This window comes from Raphanus sativus, chromosome 6, assembly GCF_000801105.2.
Source record: "Raphanus sativus cultivar WK10039 chromosome 6, ASM80110v3, whole genome shotgun sequence".
In the NCBI taxonomy this organism is placed as follows: Eukaryota; Viridiplantae; Streptophyta; class Magnoliopsida; order Brassicales; family Brassicaceae; genus Raphanus; species Raphanus sativus.
In genome coordinates this window covers 41832969-41858642 of record NC_079516.1, presented here as the reverse complement: position 1 = coordinate 41858642, position 25674 = coordinate 41832969, and the positions used below count along the sequence as shown (strand labels likewise).

At 35.1% G+C, this 25674-nt stretch overlaps 4 protein-coding genes and 1 long non-coding RNA gene across 5 annotated transcripts; 2 read left to right on the top strand and 3 right to left on the bottom strand.

Moving 5' to 3' along the window:
* Positions 1-1425: 1425 nt before the first annotated feature.
* LOC108813168 (nitrilase 2) lies at positions 1426-3414 on the top strand. The gene is made up of 5 exons (XM_018585642.2): positions 1426-1603; positions 1702-1881; positions 2272-2565; positions 2650-2943; positions 3046-3414. The coding sequence occupies exons 1-5, from the start codon at positions 1471-1473 to the stop codon at positions 3207-3209; spliced, it is 1065 nt and encodes a 354-aa protein (XP_018441144.1). The 5' UTR covers positions 1426-1470; the 3' UTR covers positions 3210-3414.
* Positions 3415-4525: 1111 nt separating this feature from the next.
* Positions 4526-8624, bottom strand: LOC108813874 (uncharacterized). Its single transcript, XM_018586555.2, has 14 exons — positions 8218-8624; positions 7996-8144; positions 7807-7910; positions 7418-7484; positions 6841-6933; positions 6609-6773; positions 6352-6492; positions 6198-6275; positions 5731-5843; positions 5547-5607; positions 5254-5421; positions 5076-5177; positions 4915-5004; positions 4526-4827 (listed from the first exon to the last, which is right to left on the bottom strand). The coding sequence occupies exons 1-14, from the start codon at positions 8513-8515 to the stop codon at positions 4765-4767; spliced, it is 1692 nt and encodes a 563-aa protein (XP_018442057.1). The 5' UTR covers positions 8516-8624; the 3' UTR covers positions 4526-4764.
* A 1548-nt stretch (positions 8625-10172) lies between these two features.
* Positions 10173-18134, bottom strand: LOC108812535 (protein transport protein SEC24 B). The gene is made up of 26 exons (XM_018584817.2): positions 17959-18134; positions 17795-17818; positions 16827-17675; positions 16487-16666; positions 16315-16389; positions 16124-16222; positions 15883-15994; positions 15427-15554; positions 15025-15144; positions 14462-14542; positions 14011-14088; positions 13824-13916; positions 13539-13593; positions 13313-13389; positions 13073-13144; positions 12861-12944; positions 12565-12684; positions 12392-12460; positions 12199-12276; positions 11940-12078; positions 11680-11844; positions 11281-11426; positions 11008-11187; positions 10800-10888; positions 10681-10712; positions 10173-10595 (listed from the first exon to the last, which is right to left on the bottom strand). Exons 3-26 carry the CDS (start codon positions 17628-17630, stop codon positions 10489-10491), a joined length of 3183 nt encoding a protein of 1060 aa, XP_018440319.1. The 5' UTR covers positions 17631-17675; positions 17795-17818; positions 17959-18134; the 3' UTR covers positions 10173-10488.
* A 2027-nt stretch (positions 18135-20161) lies between these two features.
* On the bottom strand, positions 20162-23307 carry LOC108809426 (putative NAC domain-containing protein 61). The gene is made up of 3 exons (XM_018581564.2): positions 23095-23307; positions 21559-21845; positions 20162-20914 (listed from the first exon to the last, which is right to left on the bottom strand). The coding sequence occupies exons 1-3, from the start codon at positions 23249-23251 to the stop codon at positions 20366-20368; spliced, it is 993 nt and encodes a 330-aa protein (XP_018437066.1). The 5' UTR covers positions 23252-23307; the 3' UTR covers positions 20162-20365.
* A 944-nt stretch (positions 23308-24251) lies between these two features.
* LOC130496575 (uncharacterized) lies at positions 24252-25048 on the top strand. Its single transcript, XR_008935740.1, has 3 exons — positions 24252-24353; positions 24446-24511; positions 24754-25048. It is a non-coding gene; the product is annotated as an uncharacterized LOC130496575 (long non-coding RNA).
* The last annotated feature ends 626 nt before the right edge of the window (positions 25049-25674 follow it).

The following is a 25674-nucleotide window of genomic DNA, read 5'->3' as shown; positions in this document are numbered from 1 at the left end:
TAAGTCAGTAGGTGGTTTATTGCACTATTCACAGAAATATTTATTTTATAAAATTAATATTTTTATAGTTAAAAAATAAAACTAGAAATTATTATTTCTTTGATAAAATTTAATTTAATTTTTATTTTACCAATTAGGAAATTTTTTATTTTTAACTCACTTTTACTACCATTAATCATGTTTACCTTATTTTAGATGAACATTTTCACAAATAATTAAAGTATGAAGTTTTTTATTTACATTTAATATATAAACTATTATTTTGGAGAAAACTTTATCTTGTTACTTTGGTTGAAATAAATTAAATCAAGAGAAATTGCATTTTATAACCAAACAAAAGAAACTTAAATTAAGAAAGTAACCAAAACCCATTTCTCTCTCTCTCTTCCTATCTCTCTCTATCCTCTCTCTAAAATTCTAAATTTTTGGTTATTTCACAAATTCTCCCTTAAACCAAGTTGTATAAATTAAGAATAATTTTGGTTACAAAATGTATAATTATTAAAAAATAAATTGGAATAGTATTCTGGAAATTTGTATATACTAAAAAGTATAATTGTATTAAAATTCAAAATATATAATTAAGAAATATAAAATTGCATAAAGTTAGGAAAATTATAACTAAATTATATTTTCAGAATGATGATATATGAATTATCACGATATTTCAAAATTTACCATAAATACAAATACATAAATGTAATGTTCATCACGATTATCTTCATGTCATGTCTTGTTTTGATTGAAATATATAAAAAAAAATTGTATAAAATTAATAAAAAAATTGGTTACAAAAATGTATAACTATAAAAATTAAATTGGAACAATATTAAGAAAATTTTATGTATAAAAGAAAATAATGGATCGTACCCTGGCTGACAAAAAAATGATGGTACCAAGTTTTGAAATACATAATTAAGGAAAATGCATAAGTTTTGAAATATATAATTAAGGAAAATGCATAAGTTATGAAGAATATAATTAAAATTGTATTCTTAACATCTTGTGAAATAGTTACATTATTTTTGGTGTCCTATATTTGATTTATTAATGCAATTATGATATATGAGTTATTATCATATTTCTAAACTCTAACCATAAATAGATATTTACATAAATAAAAATTTATATATCAAAGTTAACCATAAACCATATCACAATTATTAGTATGGTATGTTATCTTTTTAGTGAAAATGTTTGCAGAACACATAAACAAAACAAAGTTAAAAAAGATAGCTTTGCAAATAATGTGCTGAGCAATTTGCATTGTATTTCTTAATAAATTAATTACGTGCACGGCTGTCCAGCGGAGGAGACTTCCTGAGTGCTATATGCTATATCGAGTAAATCTTTCATATCTTTAATATTTGACCACTTGGTAAAAGATAACACAAAAAAGTCTATATAATGTGTGGCCTATCTCAACTCAATCATATCACCAACCTACAAAGTAACAGAAGTCAAGTAAATATGTCTAGTACTGAAGATATGTCAAAAGCTCTCAAAGGCACTACTCCTACTTTTAGCGACATGCCATCTACCATCGTTCGAGCTACCATCGTCCAGGCCTCCACCGTCTACAATGATACTCCCAAAACTATAGGTAACTCACCTTTTCTTCTTTCTCCGAGAGTGTCCTGCAAGCCCACCGCGGATCTGTTAAACTGATTATATATCAAAATGGTTTACTTGAGTTTGCAGAAAAGGCGGGGGAGTTTATTGCACAGGCGGCCAGTGATGGAGCGCAGCTGGTGCTGTTCCCCGAGGGGTATATCGGTGGCTATCCTCGTGGATATAGGTTTGGCATAGCGGTTGGTGTTCATAACGAAGATGGTGGTGACTCTTTCCGCAAATATCATGCTTCTGCCATCGCGGTTCCCGGTAAAGTTCCAATCTTTGGATGATAATTTCTTTCAGTTTTCCAAAGTTTACATCATGTTCCTTGTATTATATGCTTACGGATACGTTCCTGAAAATTAAATATTTGAATCTCGAATTTTTAATAGTAGTATTAATTGATATGGTAGATCTTTAATTATTGTATAAAAATAATTAGTATATTTCTGCTTATAAAAAAATTGGATTTATTTTTTTGGAACAAGTGTCTGATTAAATTAATGGTGGATGGTGTGAAAAATGAGTAAACCAAATGTTAGCTTTTATTTGCAAAAGTGGTAAATGGAGTGAGACATATAGTTCAAACTGAGAACATGGTTGGGTTGTCAATAACTCTTTTTTGCACATGTGTTTGGTTTTGAAATGAATCTAAAGGCCCTGAGGTAGACAAGCTGGCGGAGATGGCAAGGAAACACAAAGTGTACCTGGTGATGGGAGCGATAGAGAAGGATGGGTATACACTCTACTGCACAGCCCTTTTCTTCAGTTCCGAAGGTCGCTTCTTGGGCAAGCACCGTAAAGTCATGCCCACATCTCTGGAACGTTGCATATGGGGTTGCGGGGATGGATCAACCATCCCTGTCTACGACACCCCCCTTGGCAAACTCGGTGCTGCTATTTGCTGGGAAAATAGGATGCCTCTCTTCAGAACTGCCTTGTACGGGAAAGGTAAGACTCCTAGTATCATTGCCCTTTCTTGACTTTTAATGCAAGGTTCCTTTTAACAGTTTAATTTTTGGGCTGCTGCTGCAGGAATTGAATTATACTGTGCACCTACTGCTGACGGTACCAAGAATTGGCAATCGTCGATGATGCACATTGCCATAGAGGGTGGATGTTTCGTATTGTCGGCTTGCCAGTTCTCTGTGCGTAAAGATTTCCCTGACCATGCTGATTACTTGTTCACCGACCCAAGCTCCGGCATGTACGACGGTGAACACCAAGACACTATTGTCTCCCAGGGCGGTAGTGTCATTATTTCACCATTGGGAAAGATACTCGCCGGACCAAACTTTGAATCAGAGGGTCTCATCACTGCTGATCTTGGTATTTGATCTTCATCTTAATTAGAGGCTTCAGTACAGATAATTTATGAAAACTTTTTTTACTTAATCATTTCTATAAACCCTGTTTCTTTTTCTCATCTAGATCTTGGTGATATCGCACGTGCCAAGTTATACTTCGATGTGGTCGGACATTACTCAAGGCCAGAGATATTTAACTTGACAGTAAATGAGAACCAAAAAAAACCGGTTACATACGTGTCCAAGTCAGTGAAAGCGGCGGATGACGCAGAGCCCCAAGACAACTAATCAAAGATATAAAGGTTGTTAATGTCAGTTCAAGTAAATCTGCTTGAGAAACTATGTTAAGTTTGTTTATCCTTATGTTCAATAATTTAAGAGATCCAGCTGGATAAGGTTTGATATATGGTCTCTGATAAACCCAATAATAGGGTTCTCTTCTCTTGTATTTTGGATCTTGTGCAATTTATTTTAAGTTGAAATATTGACAACATCTAGAATTTTGTGCAGCTTTTTTTTGTCAACTTTTTTTTTAATAACTAAAGTACAACCAAGTTACAACTTATTACTTCTTGCTAAGAACCTGGACACTATATAGGGTAGTCTACTTTTAGTTTGGTTTGGTTCGGATAGTAAAATTAGAAGCCAAAAATATCCTGAAATTGATTCTCATTTAGTTCTGGTTCTAGTTCTGTAATTTGACTTAAATATCAAATATTTTGGGTAAAATATAGAATAACTAAGATAACTAAGATAAAAAATTTTGAATATTTTGGATTACTCTGAATATTTCATATAAAAAAGATTATCCGAATACTTTCTGATACTTTCGGATACTTTATAGTAATTTGTTTCTTTAATTTTTTTCAGATACTTTTAATAGATTTTTAAACTAGATATATATTTTTTTTTATGTTATATGTATATATAATTAGTGTTTTTGTATATTCGGATATCTATTTGGTTCTTCGTTCGATTCGGTTATTTCATATATAGATATATAGAAATCATTAGTTTCAATACAATTCCGATTTTGGGTATTTCCGTTCGATTCTGTTCGATTCTTCGATTCTAGTTTTTTTGTCCATGCCTATTGCTAAGTTTTGCCTGTGTAGCAAGCACATCAACAACATTAAGACAGTCCCTAGATACACGATGAAAAGTGTAATTTCTATGTCTTGAGCCTTCCAATATATCATGCAACACAAAGAAAGCCTCTGCGGTAAAGACATTTTTGATGGTTTGTTCAGTTTCGAACTGATTTAACTCATCAAACAAGCCCTTTCAATCTCCCATAAATGCAACGTTATACTAACCTGGTTATCTGCTGCGTTGCAATCCAGTGGCAGAGCGAGACAGAAAGTTAATCAGGGGCAAACATAGAATTTGAACTTAAAATCATAAGGGCATTAACATAGAATTTGAACTTAAAATCATAAGGGCATTATTAGCATAGATTTGAACTCTCTATAAGAAGGTTCTTAGTATAAATCTCTTCGTTGCCTTTTTGAAAGCGATCAACTAAAGAGAGCCCTTTTCGATTGTTGAGACGCCTTGCATTTGCTTACTATGTTGTGGTGGTGCAAATCTGTTGGCATAAAAAAAGGACAATACTAATTTTAACCAAAAGAAATTAAACGAAAACTACAACGTTAATAATAAGAAGCGATAACAGCTCGATCAAGAAAGGAATACAGCAAAACAAAAGGTCGAAGAGAAGCCAAGACATTCTCATTTTTCTTTTGCTCTTCTATTTGTGAATTCTTTCAAGATTCAACTTGTAACAAATCCGAGAGTGAATGGCCCAAATGAGAAAGAGATGAGAAGAATATAAAGTGGACGATCAGGCCATTTTCATTTTCCGGGAAGGAGGCCGGCGGAATATGCTTATCAAGTCATCCAGACCCTGTCATCATTTTTCAAACGACTCTCCATTAAACACTACCTACCTCTATATATGTATTAGTAGATCAAAATCGGTTTCTATAATTACCCGAGTTGTGATGACGAGGAAACTGAAAAGCATTATCAAGTATGATCCTAACACCAGAAGCAAGAGCAAGTCGAATGTTACACTCGCCACCTACAACCGAACAAACAATTAGCTCGAGAAAAAAATTGAGTTAGAATAATGTTATGATGAGAGAGTCCTACCTGGTATATGTTAAGGCTAGCCTTTGTTGAGTCGTAAAAGGTGAAAATTCCATCTAAAGATTCTTGTTGGATACTCACTTCAGCGGTATAATCCTCTAGTTCCTGTCAAGAGGTATATCACCTACTTAACACCACATTGTCATAACCTCATGTGGACATAAAAGTAGATAACACATACCTTCTTCAGAGCCATTATTAGTGGTTCATTCTTTGAGAGAAATGGTGCCACCCGAGGAGTTTGTGACAAACTGTCCAACCACGATCTCACATAAAACGGATTTACAGCCAAACTACTATTATCTGCAAAAATCTGTATGTCTTTTCCTTGGTGACCATAGATATGCCTCTGCGGAAACCAAGAAAACATTTCAAGTCAGCCTATATCACCAAATGTAACGTTTTTTAAGAATTTGAACACGGTTTCTCTCTAATGAAATCAACGACAAGTATACTTGAGCTGAGTTGTCTCACCGCAAGGCTTTCAGCCACTAACTTGACACCCTTAATGATAGCATCCTCATTCACATGTTGCCTGCAGAAAAAAAAAGCATCGACGTTAGTCTGAAGGATAACGACAATTACTGAAACAGGAAAGAATACGTTGAAATAGTTCATCAGACTCAACAAAACAAATGATTAGTTTTGTAAAGCCTACCTCGTATCAGACAAACTTCCAGCACTTTCCAGTAACTCGGGTGGAGCCGAAAGTCCGGATACAGTGGCTGCTGTTACTCTGAGTCTTGAAAATTGTTCATGCTCCCAAGCAACCTAAACAATCAGCAGCGTACACACTATCAGAGTGTGTCTATGTATTGATCAGTGAAAATATAATTGCCGGAGAGAGAGTACAGTGTGAATATCTCAAGTAACCCCAACATGAGAAGATCACTGAAGTAAGTATTGAAAAATCTTAATTACTGGATAAGACGAGTTTAATGAAGCAAAACATAATGACTATCCAAATTTCAGAACAGTTCTAACAGTCAGTTGGATATCTATTATTACCGGAATCAAGATGAAGACGAGCATGTGAACTAAGAAATACTTTTAAGTTTTAATAGTCAGCTCCATTGCATATCAAGTCTAGTTTGTATCATTCAAAAAGTTAAAGTATCGACTCACTCGTGAATTAGAGATATTAATCTTCTTGTGCTTCAGGGAAACTTGAAAACCCAAGTCTTCTGCCACATTAGAGAAGCCCTGTAGAGATGCATTCGTTAACCAATGAACCATGATAGCTACTCACTGAACGATGCATACACTATCTTTTTTTTACCTCAAAGATTTGTTTTATATAGGCGTTCTCCGGAGGCTTTGACACGTGAACCAGTAATTCATTGTCCCAAGAACCAACACTGTTCAAGCAAATGGCATAATCAATGCTCTCACGCATCCTCTGATCAAGGCTTTTCAGCCACTGCAAAAGATACGATACTTAATGACGAATACCAACACGTTTGCAAATGTAACAAACAAACAAAAAATGCACAAAGGATATGGTTTTAGTAGTAATCAGGAAGTAAGGTCTTGTACCTTCTGAGTTCCTTCGTAGTTGTAGGGTCCACCAGATGTCAGTGCAAAAAGTAAATTGTATCTTCCTCTTGTCTTGGGATTTGAGTAAAGAGTGGAAAACAGTCTAGCTACTTCAAGAAGCGCCACCACCCCACTCCCATTGCTATCACTTCCAACTGATAGTGCCTACAAATACAAGTTAGTCAGGTACATACTACCAGAGTATTAAAGATATCTACTACTCATTACATACAGGAGCTGCTCCGAAGGTATCATAGGATGCTACAACAGCAATTGTTGGAAGTTGGTTGGAATCTCCTTCTGCTCTTGATCCTGGAAGCCATCCCTACACACAAACCAAATCCTCTCAGGCCTTCTGTATGTCAACCATCGAAAGTTTAACCAGTACAATAGCGAGAGTCAGCGAGACCACATATCCACATCAGTAACTAACAAGGAGCAGGAAAATAAAAATAGGATACATTAATAATGTTCAACCTAGATTCAATAACACTAAACATTAGGAAAGTGTACACCAAATCCCTAGTTGCTGAGATAATGGAAGAGCTTAACTGGTCCTATACTTAGAAAATTACTTCCTTGCAGGGAAACTGGACTGTAGGATGCACAAATGCAAGCTACTACAAACCAGACTTTAACAATTGTGGTGTCTACAAGACTGTCATGCTAAGTAACCATACTTATCCAAGGTTCCCAAAAATTGAATTAGCTAATAATTTAAGATTCGACAGAGAAGACTATGCTACTTATCATAGATATCAAAGCTAGTAACGACATTTATCAGAATTAAATAAAATTCCATGAGTTACCTGAATGTTTGTGATGGTGGGAGATGCAATTTTCCTAGGCTCTGATACGGAGATAACTAGTTTATATCTGACAATAGTAACGGAAAGAAATGGTTAACGTACACACACTAAAGTAAAAGTTCATCAAAAAAGCATCCCTTGGATTCGTTCATAAAAATTAAAAATAAAAAAGCAATCCTTAGAAATGAACAATATTGTAGAAAGAATGAGCATATACAAATATAGATAAACCATTCAATATAACTTCCAGCAGCTACCATATATAGTCAAGACTATGAGTTTAATACATAGCTTCCCCAATCTTGACGTCACATATCATCAATATTATTCTACTTAGCTTATAACAAAATTGTTTATATCACAACAGCATCTCATGATATTTGACTAACCCGCCAGTGGTAGCAGTAGCTTGCTGACCAAGAGCATCATTTTTCTTGACATCAGCCAACATAGCATCAGTCTCTTCATTCTCAAAGGCGAAGTACACAGGAAACTGCAAGAATAAACAAACCATAAATTACCAATAGAAAATAAAAAAGAGTTGCTATGAATACAATAATGAGACAAAACACACTCACAGGGATGTTGCTATGAATAAGCAACTTCTCAAGCTGTCCTAGTAACCTCCTAAGCCCTAGGGTTTCAGAGATCACATTTCCACCAGGTCTAAACATCTGGGGAAGCAAAATCAACAATCCTCCAAGAGACTGCTTCTGCGAGATGTAATCTGCCAATCAATCTTCACACCGTAAGGAAACAAAAAAATAAAACAGTTCAAAACTCAAAATCGAAGGCACAACCTTGGAGGAAGGCGAGATCGAGGTCACGGAGCGGGAGGATGAGGACGGAGCGGGATAGATCGGCGCCGGGGTGGAAGCTGAGGGAGGCGGCGTGGTGGTTGAGGGAGGAGAAACGAGAGCCGAAAGGAGCGCCGGAGATGTCGTACTGGATGAGGCGGTAGACGTCTACTACGGTGGCGGCGTCGCAGAGCTCGACGCAGGCGACGAGTGCGAGGGTTAGCGCGACGAGTGGGTACATGGAATCGAAGAGGGTGGAGCGGTGGTGTCTGTTGTGCTTCGAGTTCTTGTCCTCCGACATAGTTGGGTTGGGTGGGAGGGATCTCTCGTCTTGTCTTAGGGTTTTGTGCAAAGTGGAATGAGAGATCTGTGTTTTTTTTTTTTGATCTGTCACTACTCACTCCTAGATGTCGTCATTGACTTCTGGGTTTTCTGTTTTTTCGTGTAAGAGTTTTTTTATTCAATATTTGTTTATTAAAAACAATTAAATTAAATTCGATATTTATACATTACATCAAAAAAGCCAATTTTTTCTTTTGAGAAACAACCTAATCCGTTGGAAAATGTGATCTGAAAAATACATCTACAAGAAAAATCAATGATGAATTTCAGAATGATCTTATTCCACACATTTTGACAATTGAAATGTTTTTTGGCATTACAAAGGACACTGCAATCTTCTCTACGATTAAAAAAGTTTCTAAATAAAAATAGATTTTTTTTTGGTTAAAGTTGCTCCAGAAAAAATCTCTTCTTAGAAGCTTGTTCATGTTCATGGTTGATTGACCTAAATGGAATAATTTGTGCCATTAGAATGTTTCTAAGCAAAGCACCCCGGATTCGAAACCTAATTACCTCAGATTTATCCGTTTATGTGACCATACGATATAGATATCTAATTTCCATTGCGAACAACCGGATCTATCTGACATCGGTGGACAGATTCCCAGAAGATTAGTCGGTTAGATTCGGCTCACCGGATACTTCCGAGTTATAAAAAAATATGGTAAATTTTGGTTCTCACTAATTACACGAATATAAACTATTGTTTTCGATAGAAAATCTATATGTAGACTGTATCTCTACGCAGAGGTTAGTCTGTATTTTTAATAAACTCCCTTTAATCCTTTTTGTCTTCAAAAAATATGACAATTTTAACTTTTAAGTATTTTAATAATCTTCCAAAAACATTATGCACTCGTCTACATTACATTCACATAACATTTTTGTGTTAAAATTCCACACTCAAACTCAACAATATTCTTTCAAATATGTTTTCGTCGTTTAAAATAATATATTTTCCACTATCTTACTGTTGAAAGGGAAAATTACCAACATCATATACAATTTAAGATGAGAATAAATAAAATAAGAGTTTTGCAGAAAACAAATATGCAATTTAAGATTAATAGCCAAAATAAGAAGTGGACTCGGAGATTCTTGTTGTTGATGAGATTATGGCTAGTAGTGACAAGGCATATGGTTGATGGTGTCTTGTGTGTATGAGTTGTTTCTCTTCTCAATTAAGAAACATCTCTATTTATAAAAGAATTGATAGAACTTCTTCTTGTAAATAAGTTAAATGACATAAATTTTATGAGCTTTCTTCATGGACCAGTTTTTATTTATGTTGGATTAATAGGAAGTTTGTTTTTTCTTTTCTTTTTTACATCAAAAGATTGTTCTAATTCAAACCAAAGGAGAGTTATTGTCACACGAACACATACCATAATGTATGTACCAGCTGGTTAAACCTTGTAAGAAAACTGATACTGAATGTGTCCAAATTTTTATCCAGATTTTTTGCTGATCCCCATCTGGTTGCAACCAGTAATTAAACAAACCGAGAAGTGTCTATTATTTCGGTCGACTATAGAGTGCAAAATGTTTTGTTCTTTCAAGTTGATGCAATGCAACAGAAAAAATAGCAGGCAAAAAATAGGGATACATCCGGAAAATACTGTCGAAAAATATTAATTAAAATAACCTTTTTATCAAAAATTAAAATAACCTTTCTCTAAGTACCAAAAAGACTGTTTTTTATAAATAAAGGCACAAAAAAAACATGCTCTCCTCCATCTCTCTCTCGCCCCCTTCTTCCATCTTCCATTGAATATATAACTTCTCAAGCACAAAGGAACTTGAAGAATAAAAATGAAGTTTCCAGCCAAAAGTATATACAAAGGAACAAGATTGTCTTTCCTTTTTTTTCTTTTCTCTGCTGCTAGTCTAAAGCTTTTGAAGACATGAAACGGAGGAGACATGAGAGACTAGTCAATTCAATTTGCCTTGGATTTGACGGTGAACCTGAACCAGAAAATCCATGTACGAGGGCCCACCTGCTGTCCTGTCCTCCACCATATACGACAAGAACAACATTCCTGAGGAGATAAAACAGAGTTCAAAAACTGATCAGTCTTCATAAAGTTAGATATGCATAAGAGTAAACTTTGAAAGCCAACTCACCTGTTGGATCTCCCCTCTTGCACAGTTTAATGCTGCAAAGAGAAAAAAACATGAATGGAATTTTAAAAGGTTACAACGGAAACCACTAAATAAAGAAGATATATATATATGTTTGATACCGTAGGTAAGAACTTCTTTGCCTCCTTATCTCATTCACCACATCGTTGAACTTCTTTGAGAGCTGATTATCAAACTTCTCCAGCACATACTGTGAAGGAAAACATCATGTTAGTCAGGTTTCGCCATCCTCAGAAAAGAGGGTCCTCTATCAATAATAAATAAAGATGAACTGATGAATCCTATCAAGATGATGATGAATCGTCATACCTGACTTGGAATGTCAACAGCTGAAGGAACATTAAAGAGCTTCATCAGGATATCTGAGTTTACTGACTCCCCAACATATATCAAAGCATCGTCACCGTTCTCGAGAAAATAGACTCCATCGTCGCGAAGCTGTTCACTTGTCAATGGGATCGAAGGAGGAACTACAGTTTCTTCATCATCCTGATAGATTTAAAGAGAAAAAATCATCGGGAAAGAGTATTAACAAACACGTGAGCATCAAAAATATATATATATATAGCTCCTCCACAATACCTTTGTATCAAGGTCATGAACAGCAATCATCCTTGGACAAATTAGCGGAATTGCCAAAGGAGTAGCTAATGACGACACATGGTTTATCCAAAATGATCGATCATCAATTCTCCCATCCGGCCGTAATCCAACACCTTTGGTCAAGGCTGAAAGAAATAAATTACATCATCAGTTCTGCTCTACGACGCCTTATGTTGCATTTTACATCTTTTAATGATTTAAGTATCAAAATTAATTTATCAAAGCATGTCATGCGAGCGCTCATGGAAAGTAGCAAAACGGGCCAACACCTCTAAACGCCATTTATGCAAAGCAAACATCTTGTAATTAGTGCATAGAAAAGGTCTTGTGCAAGGAGCAAACCAAACTAAAGTGGACTATTAAGTGACAAGGACATACCGAGAGTATATAGTGGCAGCAGCTTGAGTGCTTCGGGAAGAATAAGCTGTCCAGCTGATGTAACGGTAGCACAGAATTTACGGTAAGAAGAGAGTGTGCTGATGCAACTACTTATCGCTTGTTCCTTTACCAACGAAGGTGCCTTGGTAGGGATCTCATTAGCCGCTACGTAAAACAGGAAACACCAATAGATTATATATCACACCAAATTATATTCAGAAGCATGAAAAAAAAAACAAAAACAAAACAAAGACACCTACCTTGTTTCAGCATACAAGCAAATTGGGAATCTAGGTCAGCTGAGCGGAACAAGTTGCTGAGCATGCTTGTACAAGGGAGTGATAAGTTAATAACCCTAATTCTTCTTTCTCCAGTTATGGTCGTATACAGAAGAGCACACTGAAAACCACCAAAAAAAAAATCATAAACAAAAACGTAAACATGAAGTAAAACTGGTGAACCAACATTCGGCACGAAAATTATTTTTGCATGGCCAATTAACATGAGGACAAAGTAAACCTGAAAACCACATTCAGCTCCATCTTGCAGTTTGTCATCATGCTTTAATGTCACCATTACAGCTTTGTCACAGTCAATCTGCATAGGGCTCAAGGTTCGTTAAAAATGAAACAAAATTATACAAAACTTGCGCTTGTCTCCCTCTTGACACGGAAGACACCTAATAAAACAAATTAAAGGAGGATGCACCCACCGCAGGTAGATCAATGTCAGTTGGTATGCGTTTACAGAAGTTCCCTGAGTATTCTTGCACTTGAATACCCTACAATAATCGGCAGGAGTTGTTGTATTCATCAATATAACCTAACGTTGAATTTTGCAAAGTGATATATGGAGAGACCTATCTACCAAGAAAAAAAGTGTTACCTGACTGCATCTAACTCGCATAACAGCCTCAAAACCCTGAGGCCTAGTGATATTCCATCTAAGATCGTTGTAGAGCTTGGGTGGATCTGAAAGAGCTGAGAAAGGGTAATAGCAATAAACCTGGAAACCAAGTACAATTGGAAGTTAAATACAAGAAAAAAACAAAACAAGGAGCTTAAAATCCATTGCACAAGGAGCTTAACGAGGGTGATGCCATATGCCGAGGAGCTTAAAAACAGCACCATTTATGCAAATGGATGCAACAAAAGGAAGGATAAATAAATATTTGAATCTACCTGTCCTCCGGTAGTTCTTGGAATTTCGGAAATTGAAGCCATGTCAACATAGGCCTGACTTGTGATAAATAAGTCTACACAGACCTGTGGCATGTACGGATGCGTTAGAAAGCAAAATATATTGCATCAACTAAGAGACTGCTACATAGTAAATAACTGATATGGAGATCAAAACACAATTGGTTAATTCCCCACATCGTATCTATTGGTACCTGGTATTCAGCAAATTCAATAGCCATGGTCCTTAAGGTTTTGTCTGCCGGTTGTAGTAATTTATGGGCCTCCTGATATCATATTAAAGAAGAATTACTTTCAATAGTGACAGCAATGTCAGGACCAGATGATATTAATTTTTTAAGACAAAACAAGCCGGGAATACCCTAAGAAATGAATTAAAACTAAACATTTACTTCAGAGCGCACTATAAGAAACCAAAAAAAATGCATGTGTACCTTTTCATCCGCAGAGGCATTAGCCCTCCCATCGGCTTCTCTAGAAGAAAGTGCTCCAATGCCAACAGAGGGCAAAACTGTGGAGGAGATGATTATCTAATCAGTTAAGTTACACAGGTACTAAACGAAGAAGAATGAACCGGTACTAAAAGAGAAACATACAATAGGTTGATACAGAGTTTGATTACAAGTGACTGGAATCAAAAGCACTGATCCAAAAGCATACCTGATTGAAACACCATGAGCTTTCCTCCAGTGCTCTTCATCGCTAAGAATGCAGCCTAGGAGGAAAAGAAAGTTGTAGATACATGAGCCAATGGCATAAGAAGAAAAATACACCTAATATGCACTTTGTTACATCCCCAGCCCATTGTGCAATTCAATCATTTTCCCACAATTATTGACTCAGATATTTTGTTTACGCTTACCAATCAGCCAACTCGTAAAACTATGCCTATCACCTAACTGCATCCAACTTCTATCTGAGCATTTACGTTTGGAAATAACATACCTTAACTGCTGCACCAAAAGCAGATTCAGGACTCTTACTTTCCTTAAACATTGTTGGGATACTTTCCAGCAAAATCTCTAGGTGTTGACGACACTGAATTCCAACAGAATAAAGTTAACAGAGAGAGTAAGAAGACGCAAGGATAACCAATGTCCGTAAAAAACGAAGCAAGTCGTCAAGAGCTTACCTCAGATAACTGAACAATGACATCTGTTTCTAAAGGCGTATAAACATCTTGAACATCAGGAACAATGAGCATCAACGGCTGCACAGAACATAAGAAGAGCAATCAAAATCACAACGGAATTAACAATATAAAAAAACTCTAACAAGAAATAGAGAGCGTACAGATTCTTACAATTATAGCAACAGAAGAAGATATAAAATGAACTTTTCCCATATTTAAAACAATATAGGTTGTTCGTCATCATGCTTATTGCATTGACGAGTGGCTTTCAAGTGAAGAAATTTAAACAGTCTAAATTTTATTCAGCCAAGTGATACAGAAAAGCTATTTGCAGCACGATAACACCTTTAAAATCTATGATACTGAAGGCAGAAGGCAGATAAAGACAAACTACAATTCCCCTTAAAATAGTATAGCAAAAGAAACAAAAATAACTAATGTAACAAATCACCTGTTGCAGTGCACGCTTCAAATTATAAAAGTGTATTGTTGAGTCAAATGTGGCAATTCCAACAAATGTCCTAGGCCCTTCCTGCAAAATGATTACACGACTTTGTTAAAAACGAACAACAACGTTTTCAAAGAATGTCTACTAAAAAGCATTACTCTAGTGACCATAGCCTAGCCCAATTTCCCAGCTCATTTTTCACGTGGTACATGAGCTCATCAAGTATATGCCACATCAGCAACCAAAAAAAAAACTATCCACATCAACAAGTCAGGTATTATGGGACATAGTTTGGATATGGGATGTTTTCCAATATTTTTGGGTGTTATTTTCTCTATGATCCTCCTATCAGTACTTTGTTTATAGTGAAATAAAATGGTCTACGATTTCGGATATAACAGAATTACTTTAGGAAGAGATCATTAAATAGAGAGTTAATACAATACTAAATAAGGATCCCTAAAACATTCTCCAACAGGGACACTTAATTGAGTACCACCCAACAGTAGTCAGGTGTACAATGTCCGGTACATGTGTATATAATTGGATAGAACGAGAAAACTTACAGGAAGGTCTGAGAGGACTTGCTGGATTGCACTGCAAGCAGCTGCAGTTGCACCTGTTTGAATCGCATTCATTGATACATCAATGAGGAAGAAATACACAGCTGGCATTGGATCTCGTACCTGTAAAATAGATATTGATTGTTATCTCCATCTGGTTCCAATGAATCAAGTAGCTTTCTTCGCATCAACAAACAGATCTGATCATCATATTAGTATCCTCTTCCAACACAGAAAACTCAAAACTCTTGGCTAGAAAGCAAACCTTATTTTATAGGTACCTTTTTACTTTTTAACTTTTGTTCATTAACACTAGTAGTAAGAGGTATTGCAAAACAGAGAAAGCACATATTCTGCCTTACTAAAGTAAGTCCCCAAAATAATCAGAAAAGTTGACAAACTAACCATATATTCTTTGGTAGCAACAAAGTCAACAGTTCCCCTACACAGTTCAGGCCTTTCATCCGCATCCCTACGTTTACCATCTGGACCCAGATTACACTGATAGTCACGGGGAGTCTCATCAGTGTATCCTGTGCAAAATAATTAGAAAATGGATCACAAAGACATTCCAAATTATTGAGGTCCTACTTGGTTATGATGGTTGACAAAAACAAAATGATTAAGATGATAACAATTTATAGGGAGCCGCTTCTCTTAATACTGTAGTTGCATCTTCCTTGACTAGATTTTCGAGGTGAAATCAAATTTCACATAATATTACTTTTAACTCAGTAAGGTAAGACAGTATAATTCTACTGTGGAATATTTTTAGTTTTCTCGTAACTCACTATTGCAGTTGATATAGGAGTAACTTATTATCGATGGACTTTATTTATGGGAACAGTAAGTAATATTTACCGCACAAGTTACAAATGAACTTCCTTCCTTGGTCAACGAACTTCATGAAAGGATTGATGTATCCCTTACAACGTGAGCATCTAACAGGGCCACTCTCACCAAAGTCCACAACCTGCTCAATAACATAGGTTCATACACGCATGAGAACACAATAAATATAAACAGTGCAATCCATGAACGTCAAAATGCTAATGCCTTAAGTGATCAGAAAAGTCTGAGTATGGGAACAGTTCGATCTTACTTGGACAGGCTCTTCAGACGGATGAGAAAGCGCCAACGGTTGGATAATTAACGCCAGTTGCATACCAGATGTAGAAAGAAGATCAACAGTACATGGGATCTATTGAGGAAACAAAGCAAGGTATCATTCAGATTAAAACACACAAAGAGTAACATTTAGCTCAAGACATCCCCCGTTTCATAGTTTCTTACCTGATGGATTGTGCACCTCATGTAACGTGGGCTGCAATTTCCAGTGTCTCTAGCAATATAATCAACAGTAGTAGGCTTCAAAAAAAAAAGAGATTCAGGGGAAACAAATAGCATTAGTTCAGACTCACTTAAGATGAAACAGTAGTTTACAAATGGATATTATAAGACATACAGGTGGAGGATTAGCCTGATTCTCCTGGCGAGTTTCATACATGATTGGACCTGAGCTTGTACCTGGCCTTGGGATCTGATTAATATCAACCTTCGAGGGGCCAGACACAGTGGTCATTGACTGATTTGGCACTGGACCCATGCCGTACATAGCACCAGGAGTGCCAGGAGTAGAAGGATGCTACAAATTTTAAAATTTTAGAAGCAATCAGGCTTATAAATTTCAGTATAAGAAATATATAAATTGTCACACAGTCAAATCAAGAACATGTTTTAATTTCATTCTAATAAAGGCATTGCATGTTTCATCAAACCAACATCAAGAGCTTCAGAGATAGTACCTGCTGTGGTGGTGCTCCATAAGGAAAGCCGCCTGGCCTGCCATAAGGGGGACCAGGAAAAGTTGCTGGGGGAGGAATTGAGTGAGCAGAAGGCGAAGTTAGTGGTGAACCTCCTGGGAGAGAATGTGCATTGGGAGGCTGTCCATATGGAGGCGGTGGACCCATCATAGGACCACCTGGAAACTGAGGTCCTCTGGGAAACCCCCCTGGACCCATCATCGGAGGCCCATTTGTGACGGGACCCGGACCACCATGACCCATCATCGAAGGAGGCCCGTTTGTGACGGGACCCGGACCACCAGGACCCATCATCGGAGGAGGAGGCCCATTAGTCACAGGACCACCAGGCATGGACATGCCAGGTCCCATAGGTGGAGGTGAACCAAAACCAACCGGGCGTGCTCCTGAAGAAGGAGCTGCAGGAGAAGCTGGGAAAGCACCAGGTGGTCTAGAGCCAAAAGGTGGCTGACTAGAAGGTGGACCACTAGGTCTTCCAAAGGGAACCCCGCCAGGTTGAGGTGGTCCACCTGGTCTAGTCATTGCAGGAGGAGGAGGTCCAGGCCTAGACATTGGAGAAGGTCTAGGTTGTTGTTGGACACCGTAGGAAGGAGCTGCTGATTGAGGATAAGGCTGTGGTGGTGACTGACCAAAAGGCCTGGGACCAGAACCGGGCATGGGAGGAGGTGGGCGGTGAATGTTCATGTTGTGCATGTTGGCAGCTAGAGAATTGGGGGTGAGATTTGGAGGAGCGGTGTTCTGAGGATTGTTTGGTCTTTGTGCTCCTGGAGGCACTGGAGCAGCCATTCTTCAATCACCCAAATAAAAAAAAGAGATCACAAACCTTAACACCTACACAACCACAACAAAATCAATATACATTATCCAAAATCGAACCATGATCATCATCTCGAATTACATGATCTGGAATCCTAAGCGATCGTGAAACAAAATCAAAGAAAGAAAATTACCTGTAAATCAGCGAATCTTCGGATCTGTAAAAGACAATGAGAGAGGAATACAAGAAAAAAAAGGATCAGATCTGAGGAATTATGGATATAATAGAGAGAGAGAGATCAACGAGGGTAAATTGCAATTTCGATTCGATTATCGCAGAACATAAGAGATTACGAACCTCAAAGTAGAAGAAGATTGGAGTATGTCTGAGAAAGAGAGAGAGTATCGATGGGCCTTTGATTAAATATAAGCGTTTAATCAAAACAGGTGGTTCGGACAGAACCGTTCGCGTTTTGGTTCCGTTTATCCAAGTTTTTACCTAACGTTCCTGATTTATCTTGTTCGGTTCGGGTTGGGTTACATACGTTACCTTCTTCTTTATATGCGAAAAGGGAAAGAATCTTAAAGAGGGAAAGTATCTTTTACCGGGTTGTATGACATCACCTATCCAATTAAAATTCGCCACATAATAAAAACCTCTTTATGTTGTTAACAAATAAAATAAAAACCTCTTTGTGAATTGTCAGCCGGTTCACGGTAAAAAAGAAAACAATATTTCTGTTTAGACATATATAGTCAAATATAGTATATAATATCATGATATATTGGTTTTAAAATCTTTAATAACATAACTTTTTTTGCTAACATAATAATATAACTTAAAACGTAAAAGTAATTCTAAATTAAAAATGATATTCAAAGCAAGATGACAAACAATTCATTATATATTTATTGTGAAATATTGCAAACAATTAGTCATGTGTTATCGTTATAATTATTTTAAAAATTCTTAGAAAAATAGATATGTCATCTAAACATATATTATATTTATTATTAAACTAACTATTAAATTGATTAGTATTGTACAAAAAATATTCTTCATTTTTCTAAACTATAGTAACAATCACATTAACTGTATAGTAAAAAAAAATCTTATATGTTATATTTTGAATTCTTTTAAATGGTTATAAATTGCTAGAAAATTTAAAAATCTTCATTTTGAAAATTTTGTGACCAATAACTTAATATGAATTCACATCTAATATATAGTCATATTAAATATATATCGCTTAAATGAAACTGCGTACAATATAAAATATATAAATATGTTAATTTTGAAATTTGCATTGGGAAAATATCACATCAAGATATTTTCTCAACAAATTTGCATTGAGAAAATTTCCATCTCAAACGTGTTTTTTCAGAATTATGTTATGTATCAATTAAATATATATATAATCAGTATACGTGGAAAAGTTTCTGAGATCATGTTGATCGATGGCCCAAGCACAAAATTACTGAAATTACGATGTATTAATTGCTTCTGGTAAGTGTAGAGATCAGTGTGACCCATTAATTAATCTACTTGGAGACATCCTTAACAACCCCAAGAACCAAAAATCCGTTAAAGAAGGTACCAGCCACGATTTGATGTCAATAGAAGGAACACAAAAAGAGCTTATTTCTATTGTGTAACAAGAGAGAAGAGATCACTGGAATGGTTCAGTGAGGTCATGAAGAAGGTAACTTACATATAAAAACATCGCAACAAAATTACCAATAGATGAAAAAATAAATTACATATAGAAAAATAAATCTTATATATTAGTAGTGTTGGACAAGACACAAAACAACAACACTTTTATAGAACTACATAATATATTTTAAAATAAGTTATAATAATATTAAATTGTTTTTTATAAAATTATGAAAATGAAAAATATCTGCGTAAATGCAGGTTGAATTCTAGTAATTATTAAAATGAAAAATTGTTCTCTAGATATAAACAAGAGATCTATGGTTATTGTATCCAAATAAATGTGTAAAATTATAAAATATTTACGTCATAAATTCCTCCCAAAAAAGTATACATAGAATACTGATACGAAAATATAGAATTGGTATTTGCATAGTAAAAATGAGAGACGCAATATAAAACAATCTGACTAAGGGTCTAACTGGTGACCAAAGAATGAAGAGGAATAATGTATTTTTTAATGTTCCTAATAAATTTTACCATTCAAAAGGAATAGTCATTTCTTTTTATTCCTTCTCATTCTTTTTATTGTAGAAAATTAAAGAACATATTTGTTCATCACTAAATTTGATATGGAATAATCGTTCTTCATTATTCCCATAATTTTATTCCCATCTATTCTTTTCCTATGTGTTCCTAGTATTTCCGAGATGATTATCAGTTAGACCCTAAGACACTAAGAACAAAAATGAAACTAAATAGTTTAAAATAAAATAAACATATCAAAAGATATACAACGTCAAAACAAAAACTAATTTTCATTCAAATTATCTGAAAAATCTGAAATTTAGTTAACCGTAACAAAATTGAAACTCAATATCATAAAATAAAAAAACTTCAGAAATGATAAAATAGAGAAGAAAAATCATGGATATAATGATACACATATAATATGTAATCAAACATTTCTCAAAAGAAAAAACAAGTGTTAAAATATTTATTAAAAATAAGTTCTCTGCGTCGTCAATCGTGGATCAACCCCTAGTCTACAATATTATCAACTAAAAATAAAGGGCGTAGAGTAGGTATAAGATGCAATTTGATAGGCTTAAGACCAATTTAGTTGTTCCCACTCCCAAAAAGGTTGTGATAGCCCATCAACCATCTCTGAAATGGTTTGCGTAGCAGAAGCATTCACGGGCATTTGAAATTGGTCTCCTCCTCCTGAACATGAAGTTTCCGATGAGGTTGATACTGTGGCGCATGATTGTGACTTAACTTCATTGTAAGGAAGCTTTCTCGCTCGGAGTTGTGAAGGCCCATCAACCATCTCTTGAATGCTTTGTATAGTAGTAGTATCATTGACGGGCAACTGAACTTGGTCTCCTCCTCCTGAATATGATGTTTCCTGTGAGGTTGTGAATGTGTCATATGATGATGTCTCAACACTATTCTTAGGAAGCTTTCTCTCTCGGAGTTGTGATAGCCCACCAACCATCTCAGAGTTGCTTTGTGTAGCAGTAGCACGAGATGATGTCTCAATTCCAAATCGAGGAAGCCTTCTCTCTATGACATAAGCTTCCGTGGGGCGTCTGTCAAAGGCTCTCGAGCTTCCGGATTTTATATAGATCCGACAGACACTGAATTCGTGCCTCAGCTATATTAATAAAAACAAAAATATCATGTTAAAACCTTTTTGATCGGGAAAATCGACATTCTTTTTTCTAACGAATGTATGAATCGACATTTCTTTTGCAAAGTTTACAGTATCTTTGATACTGAGTTAGAAATTATAATATGAATATATTATTAATAATTATTAGAAAATTACCATACGCGTGAGTTTCGGTATTTATCATTTCATGTAAGTGGTTGTAATTTCTTTTCTTTTTAGTTGTTGTTAGTTGTTGTAATTTCAAATACTACAAAACTTGTATGTTTTATAAAAAAATCGAACGCACACTTTTTTTGTAAAACAAATATAAAAACTCCTCCTACAGAGGAGTTTTGGACATAAGCAAAGGGTAGTTAGTTTAATATTTAATCTACTGTAAAAAAAATTGTAAAGCTTGTTTGGTTAGTTATACACTTCACATGTTTGTTTCAACGGTGTGACACATAATAATAATAATAATAATAATAATAATAATAATAATAATAATAATAATAATAATAATAATTGGTACTTGAAAAAGAGTCAAAATCAAATAGGAAATTTTTAAGTGGTTTTAAACAAATAGAATTTGATGAAAGTGTTCATTTTTTTTTTTGAAAGTGTTCATTATAAATGTAGTTAGGCACCTTAGGGATGGTAGATGCACTGGCTGTTTCGTCAATTCCTTTATATTCATTCATTTTCCATTTTGTCTTTCTCCCCGTAGGTGCCTTCCCGGTGTAGAAAACCATCGTCTTCTTAACTCCGATTACACGATTATCAGGCGAGAACACAGGCCCTGGTGAACCAGTTGCTTTCCAGTATCCTAAACCAGTGGTCCTGCTCGGTCTTCCTCCTCTAGCTTCCCGCTCTTGTCTTGGCACGAAGAAAAGCCATTGTTCTGCGTCTCCTCGACACCTCTCTCCCGCAAGTTCTGCAAATAAATACACATCCACATAAAACAAACCTCTCCGGCGTAAGACCACAATTTATGTGATTTTCCGTTTGCGGTTATATGCCAAATTGTTTTTTCACATTTTGTATAACCTATTTTTTCCTGAACATAAACGCGAATGTCAAATTTAGTGGGATGGTCCGCTATACTTAATTAATGTTGTTTACGATAATATCTGTACCCTGATTTCTTCTTTTTCGATAATAACTCGGGTTCATTTGGTAAAACAAAATCACTGTAACCCCCGATTTCTTCTTCTTTTTTTTTTTGTTCTCTCACGTTTAAGTTTAGTGCGTACTTTTCCTAAATAACTCAATATCTTAGCATCTTATTAATCTTAACACAAGCAACAAACAATTAGAAAAGAACACTTAATTTAAGTTTCGCTTCAATTATGAAACGCAACGGTTGTGGTTGTGGGAGTTAGCGGATGCGGGTGGTTGCAGTTTTAAACATTTTCTAGAAATTTGTACGACTGATACAGTGATTAAATAATAAATTAATAATATTTACATTTTATATAATTATAAAAATATTAAAATCATAATATTATAATAAATATACACATTATATTTATAAAATCATACTATTAAATTTTTTAAATTATAGAAAATACTTTTTAAAAGTTTTATAATATAAATTAAAATATAATATGTATACATTTTATAATTTCTATTATTTCAATTTAAATTTTTGTTGAATATTTTTAATTTTTTCTTAAGAAACAAATTTATCATTTCGCAATCGTGCACAACCGTAAACGCTATCTGGAACCAGCTTTTGATTTTAAGAGGTTCAGAACGGTTTGAAGAATGGTTTGAAGCGATCTATAACATTTTTTGTGATTGTTCCAAAACACCAACAATCGTTACCAACCGCAAAAGCTACATTTGTGTATGATAGCGGAGAAACCAGTGATGCACTTAATAAAAAAAAATGATGCAGTTTAGAAATTTGATTTTCTTTTAAACGATTTTTACATTAAATGTTTTAGACAGGTAAAACGAACATAAACGCAAACAAGCAATCTAAACCTAGGTCTCATGCATATAATCTCTCTATATGATCGCATTATTCACTTAAGAAACGCAAAACGTATAACTTTTCAGTGAGAAGTATCCTTATAATCCTCTTCTGTCTATATATAAGATAATTATTGATCAGAAATCAACGATACAATATTAATCGTCGACATCATATATATAGCTAATGATGGTTGCATACGTACTTGGAAGCTGAGTAGGCTCAACGCTAAACACATCGAGGATGGGTATGAGACTGTGAATGGTTGCATTTCCTCCGTGAAGCTGGAATCTTAAGTAGAACGAAATCAGCTCAACTTCCGTCGGATAGAAACGAAACCCTACGGGAATCTCGTGCTCCATTTTTTCTTGTTTTGTTTTCTGTGTTTGCAGAACATTTGCTTTCTAAAGCATTGGCTCGTGATGAGTTTAAATAGGTTCAAGATATTTTGAAGTAGAAATTGGTTTTTCTGAGTGAAATAGGATTTTTTTTTACGCGCTTGGACTTTAGTTTTTATTGTTTATTACTATTTGTCTTTTCATATTTTGTTTGGGAATTGAGAGGGCCCATATTTTGATGCTGTTTCAGACATTTCTACGTAAGAGGTGTGCGCTTTCCACAAGCAACATACCTTATCATTGATTTAGTCAAGGCTCCTTCTTATTAGTTTCCCATTCGATATCTAATAAATTTTCAATTTCTTTATATGATTCCTCAATCTTATTTATTATTCTGATTATGGAAAGTTTCATTCATATAAAAATTAGAATTGTTTAGAAGAATAGTTTTCGAAAATGTTATTTCAAAAGTATTAAATCTATCATTTTCTAATTTTAGAGTTTTGTCTTTAGGGTTTATTTTTAACAAAAAAAAAAGATTTTTAGGGTTCAGAAACTTTTGGACTAGGGTTTAGAATTTTAAATTTGGGGTTCTTAGAATTGAAATAGTTTAGGGTTTATGATTTAGTGTTTTATCTTGGATTATTTTGTGATTGTAAGGAAAAAATATAAATTACCTTGAATTTTTTGTTCAATAAGGCATAGTCTTAAGAACACAGACGAACATCTGGTCTACATTTGTTTCTAGGTTTGGATGATTTATATATGAACATTCAAATTATAAATTCTCCTTTCCAAAGGATATTTTAAATCAGACAGAAGCTAAATATAGTAATAAAATACGAAATTTGTGTATGGACGTATGGCACATTAGATATGTCTTATTTTGTTTATTTTGCATCATTTGATATATTTAGTCATTAAAAATGAAATTAACCAAAAAACAAGAAAACTACCAAAGTCTCTAGTAATATCAAATTTATATGTAAGGGTCTTAAGTAGAATAACCATTTTCAATTTGCAGGTCAAACAAAGTTCTCTACTATGCTTTCCAGTTACTAGTATAGTGAGGAGAAGGATACACCACCTGTCTTTTTGCTTCTCCTAGCTCTCTCATCTAGCTAAGGTATTGGTGGGAAACCACATCTCTTCTCTTTATAGATCTGGTTCGTGGACTGGCTTAAATTGCATTTATAATTCTCCTCCTCCATTTCACAGATCTAAGACTAAAGTGAGGACTTCAGTGATCTCGTCCTCCTACTTCCATTATTGTGTCATAGAGAGGTATTCAAGTGAATCATCCATACTTGCATGCTATCATAACTATACACATATTTGTATGTTGTTAAAATTATATAGATCGTATAGACAATATGTATACATATCTATATACTTGTAGAATTTGTTGCTCTGTGAACACCTAGATACATCTATAGGTTGCTAAAAATAATATTGTTGTGTGATGTCTGAGGCTAATTTGTTACTAGTGTTTCTATTAATTGTTTGATGGGGAATCGCATATGTAGATAAGAGATAAGTTGAAGTTGTGACGCATGTGTGCCAGTACAAGTAAGGAGACATATCCTTTACGTTCAACTATTCACTATTCTTTGTTGGCCCATGATGGCAGTGGTGATCATGGTTCATCACCAGAGGGGGAAAAATGGCGAGCCTAAACGCGACTTGAAGACAAACATTGGAGTTGCCACTTATAACAACATGTGGGTATGGATCGCGTTAACTCACCGCGGTGACCGCAGTTCATTTTGGAGGGCATTGGCCTGGGATTTTCCCACGGTCTTTTTTGTTTTCATTTGTTATACTGGATTAGTTAAACACTTGTATTGTATTACGGCGTGTGTTTATTGTCGGTGGATCTTATTCAGGCTCCTAAAGTTTGCCTCACTAAGTATTTGTTGAATTACACACTATTTTTTATTTATTTTTCAGGTGACTTCCAGGAAGTTTTAAGAGTTATTGTCTCGGTGTGGTTCATGGCATAGGGGTTTTTGTGAGCTTCTCAGTTCTTATTAAGTCACTTCGGTTTAAGAACTTCGTAGCTTGATTTATGCGTTTTCTATGAAGTTAAGATATTCTTTGTAAGACTTACATTTGCTTTATAAATGTTTCTTGTACGAGTCAAGGAAAAGTAAACAACATGGCGGTGATTCAAAACCTATTAATTCACGAGGAGAGTTTAATAAACGAAACTAGACCGCGAACTAATAACCTTAAGGAAGGAGTAAACTGTCACCCCTAAGATTAATTAAAATGGGATTCCTTCTGAAACTTAAAACCAAGCGACGCAAAATACGTTTAATACGATAAAAAGTGTAATTATCAAAGATTAATGAGGTTAAGAAACATAAGCTTGGACAATAAAAGAAAGAAAAAAAGAGCCTTGGTAAATTAACACCACACACTTAATTATTCCAAACTAAACAATT

Coding starts and splice junctions, on each gene's coding strand:
- LOC108813874 (XM_018586555.2), bottom strand. CDS start 8,515: ATGTCGGAGGACAAGAACTCGAAGCACAACAGACACCACCGCTCCACC. Junction 7,485..7,806: donor GCTACTGCTACCACTGGCGG/GTTAGTCAAATA, acceptor TACTATTGTCAG/ATATAAACTAGTTATCTCCG. Junction 5,608..5,730: donor GGAAGTTTGTCTGATACGAG/GTAGGCTTTACA, acceptor TTTTTTCTGCAG/GCAACATGTGAATGAGGATG.
- LOC108809426 (XM_018581564.2), bottom strand. CDS start 23,251: ATGGAGCACGAGATTCCCGTAGGGTTTCGTTTCTATCCGACGGAAGTT. Junction 21,846..23,094: donor TGAGCCTACTCAGCTTCCAA/GTACGTATGCAA, acceptor ATTTATTTGCAG/AACTTGCGGGAGAGAGGTGT. Junction 20,915..21,558: donor GTGCATCTACCATCCCTAAG/GTGCCTAACTAC, acceptor TTATTAATATAG/CTGAGGCACGAATTCAGTGT.
- LOC108813168 (XM_018585642.2), top strand. CDS start 1,471: ATGTCTAGTACTGAAGATATGTCAAAAGCTCTCAAAGGCACTACTCCT. Junction 1,604..1,701: donor TGATACTCCCAAAACTATAG/GTAACTCACCTT, acceptor TTGAGTTTGCAG/AAAAGGCGGGGGAGTTTATT. Junction 2,566..2,649: donor AACTGCCTTGTACGGGAAAG/GTAAGACTCCTA, acceptor CTGCTGCTGCAG/GAATTGAATTATACTGTGCA.
- LOC108812535 (XM_018584817.2), bottom strand. CDS start 17,630: ATGGCTGCTCCAGTGCCTCCAGGAGCACAAAGACCAAACAATCCTCAG. Junction 16,667..16,826: donor ATGGAGCACCACCACAGCAG/GTACTATCTCTG, acceptor TAAAATTTGTAG/CATCCTTCTACTCCTGGCAC. Junction 15,145..15,426: donor TTGCTACCAAAGAATATATG/GTTAGTTTGTCA, acceptor TCTATTTTACAG/GTACGAGATCCAATGCCAGC.